The sequence below is a fragment of the Callorhinchus milii genome, unplaced genomic scaffold, assembly GCF_018977255.1.
Source record: "Callorhinchus milii isolate IMCB2004 unplaced genomic scaffold, IMCB_Cmil_1.0 Scaffold6, whole genome shotgun sequence".
NCBI classification, from domain to species: domain Eukaryota; kingdom Metazoa; phylum Chordata; class Chondrichthyes; order Chimaeriformes; family Callorhinchidae; genus Callorhinchus; species Callorhinchus milii.
Window position 1 is genome coordinate 15,151,155 of NW_024704747.1, and position 19,121 is coordinate 15,170,275.

Consider the following 19,121-nt stretch of genomic DNA (forward strand, 5'->3'; position numbering starts at 1 on the left):
TAACAACTTCTCCTCCAACCCCCGCACCATCACATGTGGGGTCCAACTCTATTTCTCTGCCTCCACCCTCGATTCTAGGACCATTGCTGTCCTCACTGACTGCCTGTATAAGAGCTAACTTCCTGCAGTTGAATGTCAACAAGACAAAGGCCCTCCTGCTTGGCTCCCGTCAGCACCTCCATACCCTGAGGGCTGACTGCATCTCCCTCCATGGATGCACTCTACATCTCATGGAGCCAATATGGAACCTCAACTGTCCTTCATACCCCACATCCATGCCATGACCCGTTCCACCTTTCCCCACCTCTGCAATACCGGTCGGCTCTGCCACTGTCTCACACCGCAGGCTACCGAGACCCTCATACATGCATTCATAACATCCAGGCTCCACTACGCAAACTCCCTGCTTGTCAGCCTCTCCAATTCCTCCATAGGTTGGCCATCATCCAGAACTCTGCAGGCTGTGTCCACTCCTGCACCAGGCTCCGCAATCCTATCACCACCACCATCCTCGTTGGACTTCACTGGCTCCCCATTACACAGAGAATGCAGTTCAAGATCCTAGTCCTCACTTCAAAGCTCTCCATGGCTTTGTTCCCCTCTACGTCTGTGACCTCCTAACCCCATACTAACCTGACCGCTCTCTCCAGTCAGCGGGCTCCGGCCTGCTTCACACCCCCCACCCCACTCGTCCCCACCATTGGCGGGTGGGACTTCAGCCACTCTGTCCCCTCCCTCTGGAACTCCATTCCAGACCCTCTGCCTCACCCCCTCCAAGACCCATCTCAAGACCCTCCTCTTTGACCATGTCTTGGGTCACTCTCCTTCTCCCCCTGCCCTCCCTGATCCCAACCTCCAGCTCGGGTCCAAAACACTGATTTTCCAGCACCTTGGGACATCCTCCCAACGTGAAAGCCGCTATACAAATGTAATTTTATTGTTGTTGATGTTGTTAATGCAGGGAAGTGTGAAGTGGATGCATTTTGCGAGGAGAGGCAATATACACTAAATGGTGTAATTTTAAAGAGGGTTCAGGAACAGAGAGACCTGGGGCTTCACATAAACAAATCTTTGAAGGTGGCAGGACAAGTTGTTAAAGCTGTTAAAAAATCATATGGGATCCTTGGCTTTATAAATAGAAGCATAGAATACAAAAGCAAAGAAGTTCTGCTAAACCTTTATAAGTCACTGATTAGGCCTCAGCTGGAATATTGCATCCAATTCTGGGCACTACACTTTAGGAAGGATGTCAAGACCTTGGAGAGGGTGCAAAGGAGATTTTCCAGGGATTTACCAGAGTGATACCAGGGATGAGAAACTTCAGTGATGTGCTGAGCCAATAGAAACGTGTGGCCTCAATTTTTCTGCAGAGTCCGCTACAAACACCTCCCTCCATTACAAGTTTAATCTTTACTATCCCCCTACCTACCTGCCCGTACCCTCCGTTCCTCTGGCTCCGGTCTGCTCCACGTCCCCCGCCCCAATCGCCCTACCATCGGTGGTCGGGCCTTCAGCCTCTCAGCCCCGAGGCTCTGGAACTCTATCCCCCAGTGCCTTCGCCGCCTCCTCCCTTTCCTCCTTCAAGGCCGGTCTCAAACCTTTCTCTTTGACCGAGCCTTCAGCTCCCCTCTCGACTCTCTTCCCCCTTCTCGCTCCCTCCCTCCCCTCACCCTGACCATTTCCCCCCTCCTCGCTCCCTCCCTTCCCTCCCCTCACCCTGACCATTTCCCCCCTGCTCAGGTCATGACCCAACTGTGCAGCGCCTTGGGACGTCCTCCTGACGTGAAAGGCGCTTTATAAATGGAATCTTGTTGTTGTTGTTGTTGTTGTTTCTTTACCATCTACTATTTCAATAAAAAATAGTTTTTGGCCTGTCGGTTTCAATTGATTCTACTTCAAACACAGTGTGCTAAGGACCCAGGCCTCTGTGCGCTGCGGCCGGTTGTTTACCCGACGCTATTGGTGGGTGGAGTAACTCAGGACACGGTTGCGCGGTTCAGTGCAACCGGGAAATGGGTTTCCCTCATCCCGAGGCTCCACTGTTGAGATTGTCTGCGTCTCTCTCTCTCTCTGTCTATGAGTGTGTGTCTCTCTGTGTGTCTGTGAGTGTGTGTCTGTGTCGCTCTTTCTCTTTCTGTGAGTGTCTCTGTGAGTGTGTGTGTTCTGTGGTGGGCCCCAAGAGGTAGGAGGTGGTGACCTCCTGGAGCCATTCAGTCAGGACTCATAACTAATCCCCTCCCCTTCCCCCGAGTGGGCCACCTATGTTTGTTAAAGAAAGTATTAATAATTTTTTTTCATCTAATACTGTATGTGTTATTTCTTCATGTTTAGTTTTTATTAATAAAGTGAAAAAATGTAAGTTGGGAGTAAAATGTATCTCTCAATAACACCAATGAACCCCCTGCAATTTTCCGCAAACATTTGTCAAATCTCCCTGCAATTTTTGGCAAATATTTCCAAAATTTTCTATTGGATCTGGTTATGTGGAGAGACTAGAGAAGCTGGGATTGTTCTGCTTAGAGCAGAGAAGGGTAAAGGGAGGTATTACAGAGGGGTTCAAAATTATGAGGGGTTTTGATAGAGTAGATAAGGGAAAACTGTTTCCACTGGCAGGTGAATCGGTAACCAGAGAGGTCTTTTGAGATAATTGGCNAAAAAAACAGGGGGGAGATGAGAAAACAAATCTGGAATGCACTGCCTGAAAGAGTGGTGGAAGCAGATATAATAATAACTTTCCAAAGGGAATTGGATACATACTTGAAAAGAAAAAAATTGCAAGGCTATGGGTAAAGAGTGGGGGAGTGGGGCTAATTGGATAGCTCTTTCAAAGAGCCAGCACTTGCACGATGAGCTGTCCTTTTGTGTTGTAGAATTCTATAATTCTATGACACTCTGGGGTCTTCAAGCCTTAGTGGTAATCCTATCTGCTCCAATGGTTCAATTGGAAAGGAAATATAACCATCAGAGTTCAAATCCACTTTTGAGTCAGATCATATTTCTAAGCTCAAAACTGTAGTAATGGGAGAAGGGGCTCTCTTCTGTACCGTAGCAGCATATCACTGAATATGCAGTCAGGTGTCGTCTCATCTACTGCTCAAATGATGTTATATATCGCATGATACAATTCAAAAAGTGTAGGGAATTTCTCCCAGTGTACTTGCCAGCATTGAGGGTGGCTCACTGTTTGGGTCACATTTTCAAGACCAGTTTCAGTTTTGAAACAGATGTCTTGAGCAAAATCCAAATGTCAACACCTCACTGCAAACCAAGTCCATAATTATTAGTTTCTGAAGAAATAATATTAATCCACCTTATATTTGGTACCTAAATAGCATTGCAAAGTGCCTCACGGTGGTTTCTGGTGAACACAGCAGCCAATTTGCACACACAAACAGCCATGAAATGAATGACCAATTTTATCTGGAATTTTCATCCAGAACACCGGGAGAAACTTCCTTCTCTTTTCAAAAAATATCACAGGATCTTTAACATCCACCTGAACAGGCAGAAGGGACCTCAGTTTAATGCCACATCCAAAGGCTGCTACCTCAGACAAGAGCTCCCCCAGCCCTGATTTGAAATTTGTCAGGGTAGACTATGAGCTTCTAACTGAGCTACGGAGAGAGTGCTATCAACTGAGCCAGGCTGACATCCTAATTGCTCAAGTATTGCACATGACAGAAATATCACTTGGCCCCTCGCCATTCCCTGCTCCACAACAAACACAAGATATTTACATTTTACCAACTGTGTGAACCTCATGTCGTTTTGATTTATGTTTTGCATTTAAGCTGATTTTTCCAAGGTCTCGCTGAGCACAGTGCAGTGGGATCCTGAGAGACAGACAGAGAGAGTCTCCGCTTTCAGGTTCTATCGTCAAGACGTTTAATCACAGCTGTTGCAGATGGTTATTGCCATTGGCAGTGTGCTGGAGCAAAGTTATCTGATATCTTTTACTTTCATATCCGAACTACGCATGAAACAGAAGATATTTACACTGTCCATGATTTTTATTGTGGAACAGTAGTTGTCTCTAGCACATTAATAAGCTAATACACCAGCCATACATCACTGAGGATATCCAAGCCTTGGCTCTAGCCAATCTGCACTTAATACTCTCCGGAATTAGATAAACAGGGTACGCCCCTCTGGGAAGAGAGTACATGTTACAGATAAGGAAATTTCCATGTTTAGTTGGCAGGCATATATGGAACTCTCAGTCTGGTTTGGGTACTCCTGAGCCTGGCTCAGTTGGTTCAAGCCCCACATTAGGACCTTGAACTGTAGCGTATTGGTTAGTGCACTTGCCTCGCAAATAAACATACCTGGGTTTGATTGCCGGGCAGGGCGAAACCTTAAGCAGTCCCTGTCCTCAGATTCAGTTCCACTCCCTCTCAAACCAGCTGTCATCACTCCCTTCCTTAAAAAAATGACTCTCGATCCCTTCAACCTCGTGCACTACTGTCCCATTTCGAACCTGCCCTTCCTGGCCAAACCCCTGGAACGAGTTGTTGCAAACCAACTTCGCTCACACCTCGCCCTCCACTCTCTACTCGAACCCCCTCAGTACGGTTTCCGCCCAACCCACAGTATAGAGACAGTGCTCATCAATGTAACAAATGACGTCCTCTCCCTCCGTAATCAGGACTCCTTCTGCCTCCTCGTCCTCATGGAGCTCTCTGCTGCATTTGACACAGTCGACCACGCCATCTTCCTCCACTGCCTCTCCTCCCTGATCCCACACTCACATGATTTGAGTCCTACTTAAACAACTGCCAACACTTCATCTCGGCCAGTGGATTTTTCTCTCATCCCCACCCGATCACCAATGGGGTACCCCAAGGCTCCATCCTTGCCCCCTTCTTTTCCTCATCTACATGCACTCTCTCGGTGATGTCATCCGCAGACACGGGGTCAACTTCCACGTGTATGTGGATGAAACACAAATCTACTTTGGAGGGATAATAATCCCTCCAAAACCAAAAACAATAATAAATTGGTCATTTTTAATCTACGACTGTTTGTGGGACATTGCTGTGCGCAATTGGCTGCCGCGTTCGCCCACAAATACACAGTCAATTCACTTTACAGTTCTGTGAAGCGCTTTGGGACGTCCTCCCGACGTGAAAAGCGCTATATCAAATGCAAGGATTATTATTATTATTACTTCTCCTCCTCCAACTGCGACTTCCAGTCCGCTGATGGAATTGGTTAATTACTTTGCGCTATTTCTATCAGAATTTTTGACGCCTATATTTGATATTCCAATTTTAATAATCTTCACATTAAATAATTTGGAACACTTCAGAGAATTTCATAGGATTGCTGCAAAATGTACCGATAGTGTATTTTGTAAACAAATGTGGCAGCCAATTTGCATACAGCAAGGTCCATAAGTTTGAAGTAAATAACCAATTTTTACCTGGAAATTTGTCAGTCAGGACACTGGGAGAAGCTCCCTTCTCATTTCAAATGATCACGGGATCTTTAACCTCCACTGTTCAAGACCTCAGCTTGAAGACTGCTTGCGTACACCAAGAAATACAGTCATTACAGTTAATGGAAAACATTTTGATGTTATAGGCTTATATCAATGACATGGACGATTATTATTAACCTGTCTTAGAACTGGCTTTGCCTCTTTGCTGGGACTGATTCAAGGCACAGAGTTTACATTAATCAATGTTGGTTAAAGGCAAAGTTTAGGTCTGTGTTAATCTTCAATGGTCAGTGTAAACACGTCCTGTGCTAGTGGGGCCTAATTTCCCTTTGCAATAGATCATTTATACACTGGCATCTCCAAGATACCTTTCATTACTTTTCTCAAGCCAAGGTTACGCTAATCACAAAGTTTATCATTAAGCTACTCTTGTAAGACAATGTTCCCTTTGACCACAGCTTCATGCCAAACTCCAAAGCCATGCAAAATCCCTGGCTATCGCCTGACTCTGAACCCCAGCACCCCAGAGCAGAGTAGACCAGAGCAAGATTCCTACAAAGGCTGAGCCCAGCCACCTTTGATGTGAACTGACAGGCTGGGAGCAACTTTGGGGTCAGAGCATCTTTGTCATGTAAAGAAGGCCTTTTATCGTCGGTCACAAAAAAACTGCCGAAAACTATTCTTTGCAACATTCTATACTCTCTCAAATGTTGTCATTACAGGACACGGGGTGGATGGGGGGCGGGGGTTGCTGGGGATTGAAGGATTGCTGGCTATTTTTAAATGAGGCTTAATAGTCTTTCTTAAACTTGCAGAGAGAAACTATCCCTCAAGGAAAGACTGTTTCTACAGGGTCCTACTGCTCATTTGGTTTGCCCTTCTGATGCTCAAAAATTCAGTCTGGCTTAGTTCAGAAGTACTGTAGGCTCTTGGGTCAGAAGATTGTGGCTGACTCTCCATTGCGGTGTCCGTCTGGTTCAGTTGGTAGCACTCTTGCTTCTGAGTCAGAAGGCTGTGGATTCAAGCCACATGACAAGACTTTAAACTCACACTCTCGGCTAACACTCCAATGCGGGGATAATAAATATAATCGATACATTTGATATAGCATTTTTCACGTCTTCTGGATGTCTCAAAGCGCTTCACAGAATATATTGTAAAGTGAATTGACTGTATATTTGTGGTCGAAATGCAGCAGGCAATTGCACACAGCAGTGTCCCACAAACAGTCGTGGATTGAAGTGACCAATTTATTATTTTTTTTTTTCTTGAGGGATTATTATTAGGCGTGGAGTAAGGAAACTTGCCCAAGGTTTCGCCCTGCCGGGAATCAAACCCAGGTCTTTTACTTGAGAGGCGAGTGCTCTAACCACTGAGCCAAAGGACTCCACAATGGAGATGCACTACATTGTTGGAGGATGAGAATGTTAACCGCGGTCCTCTCTGCCTGTTCAGGTGGACGTTAAAGACGCCATAATAATAATAATCCTTGCATTCAAGATAGCACCTCATTATGCCTTGGAGACGTCTCACAGCACTTCACAGAATATACTGTAAAATTAATTGACTGTATATTTTGTGGGCAAATAAAGCCATGATATTAATCGAAAAGAAAATGGAATTTCTCCTTGTGCCTTGGCCAACAATCCCCCAAATAAAATTGGTTACTCATTTCACAGATGTTTGTGGTATATTGCTGTGTGGAAATTGGCTGCCATGTTGACCTACAAAATACACAGTCACTACATTTTACAGTATATCTTGTGAAGTTCTTCAAGATGTCCTCTCAATGTGAAAGGTGTTAAAATTAAAGATTATTATTGTTAATATTATCTACTTTAATCCCATTCCAATATCTTGTCTGCGTTGGTGCTAGCTCCCCACTGGAGCTATCTACTCTAATCCTGCCCCCTGCTCTATCCTCATACCCTATGATATTAGTTTTTCAACTATTTCTCAAGTATTATTACTATTTGATTACATTGTCCTTCAAATGACAAGTTAAACAGAATCTCTCATTTGCCTTCTGAGGTGGATGTTAAAGATTCCATGATGCTATTTGAATGAATGAGAGACTTTCTTTCGGTGTCCTTGTTGACATTCCACCAGTTAAGATTGACCGTTCAATTCATTGGCTGTTTATAGGACCTTGCTGTGTGCAAATTCGCTTCCACATTCACCCACAAATACACAGTCGCTACATTTAACAGTAAAAATTAAACGTGAAATAATTGGATGTATTGATGATATAGTGCTATATCAAATGTAAGGATTATTATGAATTATAATATATTATTATGAATAATGATAATAATATGACTTGTCCTGCAAAGACTGAAATCAGACCACTTGAGGTAATATAGAACTCTTCCAAAACTCACTCTCTCAACTCACAAGGAAAAAATTATCACTGGGATGAGTTGCTGACAAGGGACGAATCTATGGAGCCAGCCCTAGTTGGTGCCTTCTACTCATAATTTTATTCTACTTCACCATGCTCCCAGGGATACTATTCTATTTTACATCACTTTACTTTATGCTACTTAACACTATTCAATAATAATTTGGTCACTCAATCCTCGACTGTTTGTGGGACTCTGCTGTTCGCAATTGGCTACCATGTTTCGCCCACAAAATATACAGCCAATTTCAATTTACAGTATATTTTGTGAAGCGCTTTGAGACGTCTCGGAGACGTGATAAGGTGCTATATCAAATGCAAGGATTATTATTATTTCACTTAACAGCAATCTGTTATTTCACTGTATTCTACTCTATGGCCATCTCTCTATCACTAGTTGGAGTACATTATGCACTATACCATTATTTTCTATTCGATCAGCTCCACTCTGACACTCCACTCGATTCCATGTCATGAGGTCCCACGCCAGTCACCGAGGTCCCACACCAGTCACCGAGGTCCCACGCCAGTCACTGTAACCCAACACCACTCCACTCCAGTTTCAATACACATTATATCAATTACAAACTTGCACAAAAAAGGATCACACTCACAAAAATATATCCGGTGAACGTGGATCTCCATGGCTGTTGTTAGTGATGTGAAATAGACACCTTCTTGTCTCTCTGCTCTCCAGTGTCCCATTACATTCTCACCACATGAAAGGAAGTGATGATGTGGGCTGAGCTTACATTATCTTTACTTCTATCTTTACATTTGTTATAGCACCTCTAATGTCAAAACACTTCAATTGCTGTAAAATGCAGTGACTGTGTGACTATCTGAAGGCAAACACAGCAGCCAATGTAAGGCTCTGCAAACAGCCATAATAATAATAATAGAGTTGTAATACCTGCCATGAACTGTGAATGACCAATATAGTCAGTGTCTGTTGTAGGTCAAGTACAGCAAACACCTTTCCTTTGTGCTTCATCCCTTGTGGCCTGATATTGAGATGGGAGTGCTGGGAGGCAAGGGATATTGTGCTGTGAATTGATACAAGTCCAAACTCACTTTACACAGGACCCCTGATTACCAGCAGAGTGTGAAGATGTTTATCCCATTAACTCCAGGCACATGATTAATTTGGATACTTTTAAATATAGCGATGGGTTTCCACATGTAAGACAATAAAGAAATTCTCATCAGCTGAATTTGAACCCAGGCCATGGTGATGAAAGCATTGGTCTTAACACACTTTGCCACCCAGTCGCTGACACTTAGTGTTAAACTACATTCTGCCTATTTCAACCTATTAAGTTGGCCCACAGTGGTCTAGTTCTGGATTCCAGTTAAAAAAAACTCAATCCACAACTGTCTGCGGGATACTGCTGTGTGCTGTCGCATTTCACCCACAAAACACACATTTAATTCACTTTACAGTATATTCTATGAAGCGTTTGAGACATCTTGAAGATGTGATAAGGCGCTATATCAAATGCAAGGATTGTTATTATTGTTATTATTTATTTATAACAGGTTCTGTTATAGCAGCATTCTGGCTACAAAAAATAAGCAACAGGGATTTTACATAAATTCATTAAAAATGTTTCAATCCAGAGATGATGGGTTCAACAGGGATCTTAGAAATAAGATTTATAGTTGATACAAAGTCTAAAACAACAAGAATTTGCATTTATATAGTCCTCTTAATGCAGGATAGCTTCTTGGCGCACTGGAACACCAAAATACCTAAAACATTAAAAAGCCTCAAAGCATTTTTCTATGAAGTATAGTGATTGTGAATTTTATAGACGAACACAGCATCCAATTTGCACACAGAAATTGGCCTAGCGGAAGGTGAAATTTAGTTGGGGGGTTGATGGCCAGGACACCAGGAGAAACTCCCTTTTCAAATAGTGTCGTGGAATTCCTAATTTTATCGGGCTTAACTTGGTTTAACTTCTCTTCTGAAGTGCAACATCTCTGACAATGCAAGACTTGCCCAGTACTGCATCAGCCTACACAATGAGCTCAAAGTACCAATGCGGGGTATGACCTAACAGCCTTCTAACACAGAGGTGAGAGTGGGAGCACCTGAGCCAGGCTGACACTCAGCTGATATTCACTTGTCATTTCCAGTATGTTGTCTTTCATCAGCTCAATATGTGATGGTAGGCCACTCGGAGAGAGAAGCCTTGGTCGGGGTGGGCGGCCTGGCAATCTGGTAAACTGATCTCATGTTCTTTGAGATTATCGGGGCTGCAGTTAATTTAAGGTGAGACGTGGAGACTCTTATTTCAAAGAAAACAGAAAAGTCTGACTTCAGATAATGAGATCGTTTTTACTGGTCTGGAGGCAAAAGTGGTAGATTTGAATTGATTTGGGTTTCAGGGAAAGTTGTATGAAAAAGTTCGAAAACCTCCCACACGAATGTTTGAGATTTTCACATTGAAACAACAACAACAACAACAACAACAAAATTCCATTTATAGAGCGCCTTTCACGTCAGGAGGACGTCCCGAGGCGCTGCACAGTTGGGTCACACCCAGCAGGGGATTGGGTAAAGTATCACTGTATTCCAGTAAAAGGAGCACACAGGAAACAGCAAGTCTGTGTAACCCACCAGAGTAAACTTTAAATGAAATCAACTGAATCACAGTCCACTGAGAAAGAACAAGGCTCTGGTATGTTTGGTGTCCTGGCAGAGCAGGCAACAGGACCCTGGGGAGTCAGAGCCAGGGGCAGTGAGAGTTAATACTTTATTCTCCGCCTCTCTGACTGTATTGTCTCCCTGGTTTACTCTGCTCTCTCCCCCAGTCAGCTGTTGAGTCGGTATCACACTGACTACTGGAACCCAAACCCCCCACTCACTTGTGGTTTCCATGTGATTTCTCTCAGTCTTCAGTGATTTAGAGCACCAACACAATGCGGAGTTGGAGGTGAGTTTCATCACTCTTCTGTCCTGCAAAACACAGTCCAAATCGTTTTACCCCTTTGCCCTTTGAAACTTTTCTTTTAACTCGTATGTTTGAATGTGAGTTGTGTGCTTCCCCGCAGGTGCTGCCTGTGGCTGAAGCCAATGCTCCTCGTTGTGCTGTGTCTCACTCCATCCTCAGTGTCCCAGACTTCAGGTAAAAGCACTTTCCAAGTCCGCGCAGCGTTGAGCGTGAAGCAGAGAGCAGCGGAACGTGTTGTATGTATATTTGCACAAGGGCTTCAGCAAAGTGAATCCGTTCCTGATCGTTTTATTCCCTATCGTTAAACGTCAGATGCTGCGTGTCCTCCACATCAGCTGAGCCGAGCCAAATGGCTTTGCCTAAAGCTGTATAACTTTTTTTCTTTTAAAAAATTTTAAAAGAAAAAAGAACTGGATTCAAACTTTCTATCAATGGAGGGTTGAGTCAGTTGGTGAGGGGGGGGTTTAATATGCCCAGTGCTCAGTGTGTTCAGCAGCTCGGGGGGGGGGGGGGGGGGGCAGTTCTTTTAAAGGGTTTGACACAAGTGCAAATGCCAAGACTGTGTTTTCCCCAAAAAAAGTTGGTGACAAATCCGTGTCGGAATAAAGTATTTTGAAATGCTCTTCTAATTTTATAAGTTGTTCCTTAATTGCTTCCCAATGGAAGAGGCGTCTTAACGGTTTGCATCCTTTCCCTGTGTGTGGTTTCTTCAGAGTGACTTGGAAGAGCTTCCTGACTTTTGCACAGTTATAGTTTATGAATGTGTGTGTGTATGTGTGTGTGTGTGGGGGGGGGGGGGGGGGGGAGGGGGGGGAGGTAGGGGGGAAGGTTGTAAATCCTTCTCCTCGTTCCACTTGGAGACACCCAGCAAGGAGTGAGTGAGCGACTCAGAGTTGCTGTGTTCTGGAGGAGCTGACCTGCAGGGTGTGTGATCTGATCAGTTTTGTACAGTGTCTCAGGAGTCCTGAGGCTTGAGTTCAGTTGTACCTAACAGTTGATTTCAGGTCTCGCTGGTTTGACTGTTGCATTTTAACCACATTGGATCAGGAGAGTCTTATTTTAATACACAGAGGGCTGTTACCATGTGGAACCGTGGCTGAGGCTGGTATTAGCTTTTACAAGGGAATTCAATTAATATCTTAAAGGGCAGAAGTCTAAGCTCTATGGGGAGGAGGGGTGGTGGGGGCTGCAGAAGAATGGGACTCAGCAGATAGCTGTTTCAGAGAGCATAATGGGCTGAATGGTCTCCATCTGTGCTGTGCATTTCTGTAATTTTCTATTGGCTTTTTTTTTTGGGGGGGAGGGGGGTAAAGGACTGAACAGGGGAGGAATAGTTTCAGATCTGCTTGGACAGTGACTGCAGGTTGGCATTGACTGAGTGTCTTTGGGTCGGACCTTTGGGAATGGGTATCACTGAGCCAGAGCTCACCTGTCAGATTGATGTACAGCACCACAGAACCAAGTGCACTCACACAGGTCCAGAGCTCTGCCTGATCCAGGGCTGAACATTATCCAGGCGTGTGAGACAGTCAGGGATGCAAATCCATGCATTATCCAGTGCTTTGTGGGACTCAAACCAGGCGTTTTATCCTCTGGCTTTCCAAAGCGATTCAATGACGATTTACATTGATATCACAGTTTTCACGTCGGGAGGACGTCTTAAAGCACTTCACTCACCTGACTGGGAGCCTGAGCTGGGGAACTGGTGGGAAGGTGACTGTAAGAGCATTCTGTGCTTCACGGAGAAATCCAGGTACAGGCGGCACGCTACATCACTTGTCTTAATAATAATAATTATGAATAATAATTAATAAAAGGGGGTAATAATCCCCCATTAATAATTTGGTCACTCAATCCATGATTGTTTGTGAGATACTGCTGTGTGCAATTGACTGCTGCATTTTGCCCACAAAATATACAATCAATTCACCTTACAATATATCCTGTGAAGCACCTTGAGATGTCTCAATGACGCGATAAGGTGCTGTATCAAATGCAAGGATTATTATTAAAACAAGACCTTAGTGGAATTTCCATCACTCTCTAAGACTCCGTGCTTGAAATTGAATCTGATGGATTCTTACATCTTAAAATTTAAATTTGCGTAGAATTTTAGAAAATTCTCAATTTAACTTAATTTGGCAGCAGGTTTTCCGCAGTTGTTAACTTGAGGTCCCAGGTTTTAGAAAGAAACCAGCTTCCAAATTGAGACTGGATTTAAGGGTTTTCTACAATTCTGTGGCTGTCTTAAATTTGATGACAAATTGGCCTCGCAGATAAGACCAGGTAGAATTCAGACATCGTGAGGCATCAGAGCCTTGATTCTGAACTGGTGAACCAGGGAGACTGAAACCATCAACAATTGCATTCTGAGCACTGGGTTGAGTGTGACGTGTGCTGGGACCCAGCACATTGTTTTGAGCTGTGTTGGGAAATGAAAACTGTATTTTTATAGTGAGGAGCATTCTACATCTGCATGGTTTGTCTGTTTTTCCCACCATCAGGAATAGGAGGGGTGGCTCACGTGGAGCATAAACACTGGCATGGACTAGTGTGTGAAATGGCCTGTTTCCATGTACATCGTTCTGTGTAATTCTATGTGTATAAGCTTACCTTGTGTCTACATGTATCTTGAGAGGAGTGGTTCTATTTAGTGGTAGGGATGAAAGCATTGAAAGTAATTGGTGATTATTGGCAGAATGTAAGATGCTAAGACAACTCGTACTTTGCAATTTGTCTTCTACATAAAGTAGAGTTTATGGTTTATTGATTTACCTTCAAGATAGTTATTTCTACATAACTTTATGCTGAAAAATGAGTGAAGCCCAGGTGTGTTACAGAGACACAGAATGCTATACTAAAGGAGCTATTTGAATGATTTCCAGACAGTTCACACTGCAAAATGGGACTGAATGATGGGTGCTCTTTACAAGTGAGTGCTTGTTGTTTTTGGGGAAAGGAAAGTAATATTTCATAGGTCTGGGATAGGCAGAAATAATCTGCAAATAGAACTCAGAATACTGTATAAAGAGCTTCTCTGATAAAATGGAAGGGTAGTGACACTTTCACCTCTAGAGCAGGAAGTTGTGGGTTCAAGCCCCACATCTGGACTGTTTAGCTGAAAGTCTAGGCTGATCATTGCAGTTGAGTACTGCAGGAGCTCTACATTGTCAGAGAAACCATCCTTCAGATGAAATGTTAAACCGAGGTCCCACCTGCCTCCCACCTGGATGTTAAAAAATCAATTGGATTTATTGAAGAAGCGAAGGTAGTTGCTTGCAGTGTCCGACCACCTTTGACTCAACATTCCCTGCACTGCCTTTGACACAAAATTCCCAGGACCACCTTTGGCACAATATTCCCTGAAATGTCATGGGATTAGTTCAGACAGCAGTGTGGAGGGAGGTTACCAAGAACACCTTCTCATTCCTCTCTCCCCCCCATAACCCACGGACCCTTTAAATGATGCAAGTTTTAGATTTTATGATGATTTTTTAACACTTGATGAAATGTCTGTGCGTATGTGGAAACTTCAGTTGTTTGGAGACTCTTAATGCGTGGAGCGCGTGTGTCCCCTGGTTGAAAATGCTATGTACTGTAATGTGCCTCACTGTGCCAGCTGACAGTCAGTGCTGTCTCATTGACGGATTAGTATGTGAAGATTGCATTTGCTGATCTCTCCTTATCAGTTCAATCTGAGAATCTTTTCCTTGAGTCAGAAGTGGAACTAAACCCTTAAAACAAGATGGAGATTTGCCTCAACTTGCACTAAAGAGGATTACTGGTTTCTCGGACATGGTATTTCAAAGTATGGTCCGTAATGGACTTGGAGGGTGGGGGCATATTCCTTTTAAGGAATGAGCCTGTTCGCTAGCTTTGCTAGGCAGTGATTCAAAGCTTATTGCAAGTGCACTCAAACAGCAATGGTGTCAAAACATCCTCCAGCTTTCAAAGTTACTTTGCTCCAGAAACAATGGTCTATTTTGAGCATTGGAAGAAATCACTCGGTACCAATTGCAGCAAAATGGAATCTCATGTAAACTGTTCGCTGGACATTTTTATATTTCAAGGCGACAATGTTTTTTTTAAAGGTCACAGTGACCTTAACCTCGCAAGGCAGTTATTAATAATCCTTGTTATAATCCTCGGACGTCCTCCCGACGTGAAAGGCGCTGTACAAATGTAATTTTGTTGTTGTATTTGATAAAGTGCCTATGTCAGATGCCTCCAAACCTACACCATTTGTAGGGAGTTATTTTTTATTGGCAAAATGCAATAAGTAATTCGCACACAGCAATGTCTTACAAACAGCCATGAAGTGAATGACCAATTTTATTTGGAAGATTACTTGTAGTGGCCTCCTTTTGTGCTGTATAATTCTATGATTGTTGGCCAGAATACTGGGAGCAATTTCCTTCTCATTTCAAATATGCCATGAGATCTTTAACATCCACCTGACCAGGCAGATGGGGCCTTGTTTCACTTGTCATCTACAGGATGGCACCTCTTATAATGCAAAGTGTTATAGGCACGATATTATATGCCAGTATTATTATAGTATGGATCCCCTTTACTTAACTCTAATTAACTTTTACCTGCTTCTATTCTGCAGCCTGTAAAAATTGTTGATCATACATGTTACAAAATCCCCAGGGTTAGATTTCTCTCCTCGTCTCATGGAAAGACACTTATTGCCTGAACTGAAGAACATCCATTTTCTTCCCCCTATCCACTTTTTTTGGAGGGTCTTTGTATATTCCTTCCTCTCTGATTTTTAAACACAATTATATGCTTCTTCATTGTGAGTTGGACTTCGAAAGGCTATGGATTAAGATCCGACCTCCTGCTCAGGACCCACCGGCTGGGTGGTCAGATAAGGAATTTGACAGACCACATGAAATCTGTGCAGGGCCTGCTCTGTTTGTGTGCAAGTCTCTCTCTAGGTCTGAAATTCCACCTTCTTTCCCCTCTCAGACTATTTTGTCTTAAAAGTTAGGGTGGTGCGGAATTGAAGAAAATTCTATGATCCAGGTATTGGCGAAGGTTGGCAAGAGCAAATGCTAGATACTAGAGTGTGCGTTGGGATACTGCTGGAGTCTAACCAGCTAAGATGCATAGCTTGCCATTAATGGCATTGTCTGGCAAGCTTTCCTGTTGCTTGTCCAGCCAGGACCACACTACCCTTTAGGGCTTTGGTTTGCAGGATTAACAGGTGCCAAGTGGGACGATTCCCTGCCCTCAGTAACTGAATATAAGAAATAATAATATACTAAATTCGATAGTGTTTTTCACATCAGGAGGATGTCTCAAAGTGCTTCACATGATATACAGTACACTGTATAGGTACTGTGTATTTTGTAGGTGATCGCAGCAGCTGATTTCCACAAACAACCCTGAAATTAATGACCTGTTTTGTTTTATTTAAACTTATTTTGGAAGCTAGTGCTACGCCTCTCTTTAAAAAACTGGCTTCTAAATTGAGCCTGGATTCAAGAATTTCACCCAATTCTATGCCACCTTAAATATTACTTAACAGGCTAAGCCTGCATGGAATTTGGGGCTGTCCCTGACCAATAATATGTGTGGGTGTACTTGAATAATACTAAGCTATTTGAGATCGCTTCTACTGGGAATTAGGAATACAGTTTAAATCCTTGTGGTAAAATTTAGACTAGAAAAACAAGAAGCATAAAAGAGGAAATCCTACTTTAGTGATGACTTCCCTTTAGTGCAGATGTGCATTAAACATGTGTATGTTCCATCAGGAGTCTGTGTGTCTGTGCGATCAGCTGTTTTCAGTAGACAGCGGTTGAAAGCTCTGATTTTGTTACAATGCTTTGTCTTGAATGCATTTTATGTCTACTCTGCTCAAAATCTAAAGGGCATTCTGTGTGTTTGTGGAAGGGGGTTGGGGGGTGGGGGGTGCGGGGGTGAATGAAAGAAATAAGTGTGTGACAGTTTGTCGTAGCAGCCGGACCTAAAATGTGCATCGTCGTTTAATTCACTCATGACAGCATTCTGAAAATGGCTGGGGTGGGGTGTGGGTGGATTATGCCAGATTCTGTAACTTCACTCAGGGCACAAAGGTACAAAGGTTTACGATTTTGTCACCATGCTCGTGCGATGTAGTCACTGACCTGAGAGAGCTGACAGCTTGCCTCATGACATACTGTAACACAATTCACACTGAAATAACCGCAACAAGATTCAGCTTTTCACTGATTCACAAAGTGTAACCATTGAAGACGTTGTTCGCAGTGCCAAATGAGCTCTCCGATTCTGTCACATAATCGTAACACAAATGTAGGGTGAGATGACACATTTTGGGAGGGAGAATGAGAAGAGCAATTACTGTATATGTTGGGTAGCAAAATATTAAAAGGAGTGGAAGAGCAGAGGTTAGGCTAGGGGTAACGTACATAAATCATCAAAGGTGCAGTCAGGTGGACAAAGCTTTAAGAAAGCAAATATAATCCTTGGTTTTATAAATAGGAGTATAGAATATAAAACCAAAGAAGTAATGCTAAACTTATATGAATGGTTAGTTAGGCCACAGTTAAAATATCCTGTCCAGTTTTGGTCACCTCAATTTAGGAAGGACGTCAATGCAATAGAGGCGATGCAGAGGAGATTAACTAGGATGATACCAGGATGACGGGTTTGGCCTATGAGCAGAGACTGGAGGAACTGGTACTTTTTGGTTGGAGAAAGAAGTTTGAGGGGTAACTTGATAGAGCTCTTTAAGATTATGAGGGTTTTTGATAATAATAATCATAATGATTCTTGGATTTGATATAGCGCCTTATCACATCTTCGAAATGTCTCAGAGTGCTTCACAGAATATACTGTAAAGTGAATTGACTGTATATTTTGTGGGCAAAGTCAATAGGAAGTGATCGTCAATAGGAAGAAATTATTTCCACTGGCCTATACGTCAGCGACTAGCGGCATTAATTTAAGATAACTAGCAAATGGGGAAGCTAGGAGAAATACAAACTAAGTAGTTAGTATATGGAAATGCCCTGCTGGGAGCGGTGGTTCAGGCAGAATCCATATTAATTTTTAGATGGAATTAGATAAATACCTGGGGTATGGGAAGATAGCAGATAAGTGGGACTGAAAAGATTGCTCTTGAAAGAGAAACATAGACACCATGGGTCAAACGGATTTCTTCTATGCTATGAATTTCTATTGTTCTAAGGCCTTAAGCTTAAACTCGCAAGTTATTTATTATGAAACGTATTTCTTTATCTAGAGAGTAATTAACGACTAGATCAAGTTACAAGGAAGGATGTCTGACACCAGGACTCTGGGCTTGTTTCAGCTTGATGTTGTGATGAATGGTGTATGGATGGTGATGTAGGGTGGGGTGTTCTGAAAGGATGAGATCAAATGGTCTGAAAGGCTTCTTCATCCAAACTCGCTTGGGATTGTTATCTACTGTGACCTGATGCTGAGTACTTAATAAGCAACCAGAACCTCTTAACAGCCTGGCACAGTTGGTAGCATTCCCCACTTTTGGTTCAGAAGCTTGTGGGTTCAAGGCCTATGGTAAAATTTTGAGCTCCATCTATATCGGCACTCTAATGCATCACTGGGGAGCACTGGATAATCACAGGTGCCACCCTTCAAATGAGATGTTAAAAGGAGGTGCTGTCTGTATGTTCAGGTGGATGTTAAAGATCTCATGGCACTATTCAAAGTGAGATGCAAGTTTCCCCCTGTGTTCTGACCAACAATCCTTCAGATAAAATTGGTCACTATTTCATGTTTTTTGTGGAATCTTACTGTGAGGAAAATAGTGGTTCAACAAATACACCATCACTACACTTGACAGTGCTCTGAGACGCTACCTTGTGTGGAGAGCACTACGTAAGTGTTTGTTGGTGTTGACAGTAATTACTTTGGAGTGGTTTGATATGAGATGCTTTGACATAAAGATCTTTTCCGACAGATCTAATGTAATGGAAGGCACTATAAAGCTTAGCTTTCAAATAAAATCTGCATAAATATGTCCTGTGGTTTCAAAAATAACTACTTGTATTTATATAGTGCCTTTGATGTAGAGTAATGTCTCAAAACTCTTTAAAGAAACAATACCACAGACACTCCGCAGAGGAAGGAGGGAGATAACCACGGGCTGTTATAACGAGACAGGTTTTCAGGAGGCTTTTAAGGATGGATAGAGAGGGGCCAAGGTGGAGGGATTTTGAGAGGGAGTTCCAGGTATCGAGTGTGCACTCTCTTACATACCCTGCTCACCTAATCCCAGAAAGTATTCGATGCAGGTTGGAAAGAGCTAGGGCTTCACAATTCCAGA

The 19,121-nt window shown here is 43.0% G+C and overlaps 1 protein-coding gene across 1 annotated transcript in view; it reads left to right on the forward strand.

Moving 5' to 3' along the window:
• Positions 1 to 10,626: 10,626 nt before the first annotated feature.
• Positions 10,627 to 19,121, forward strand: part of col18a1a (collagen type XVIII alpha 1 chain a) — a 111,700-nt gene continuing 103,205 nt past the window's right edge. Inside the window, exons 1-2 of the mRNA XM_042336061.1 lie at positions 10,627 to 10,783; positions 10,902 to 10,975. Coding sequence (XP_042191995.1) covers positions 10,770 to 10,783; positions 10,902 to 10,975 — 88 coding nt within the window. The 5' untranslated portion in view covers positions 10,627 to 10,769. The remainder of the gene's footprint in view (positions 10,784 to 10,901; positions 10,976 to 19,121) is intronic.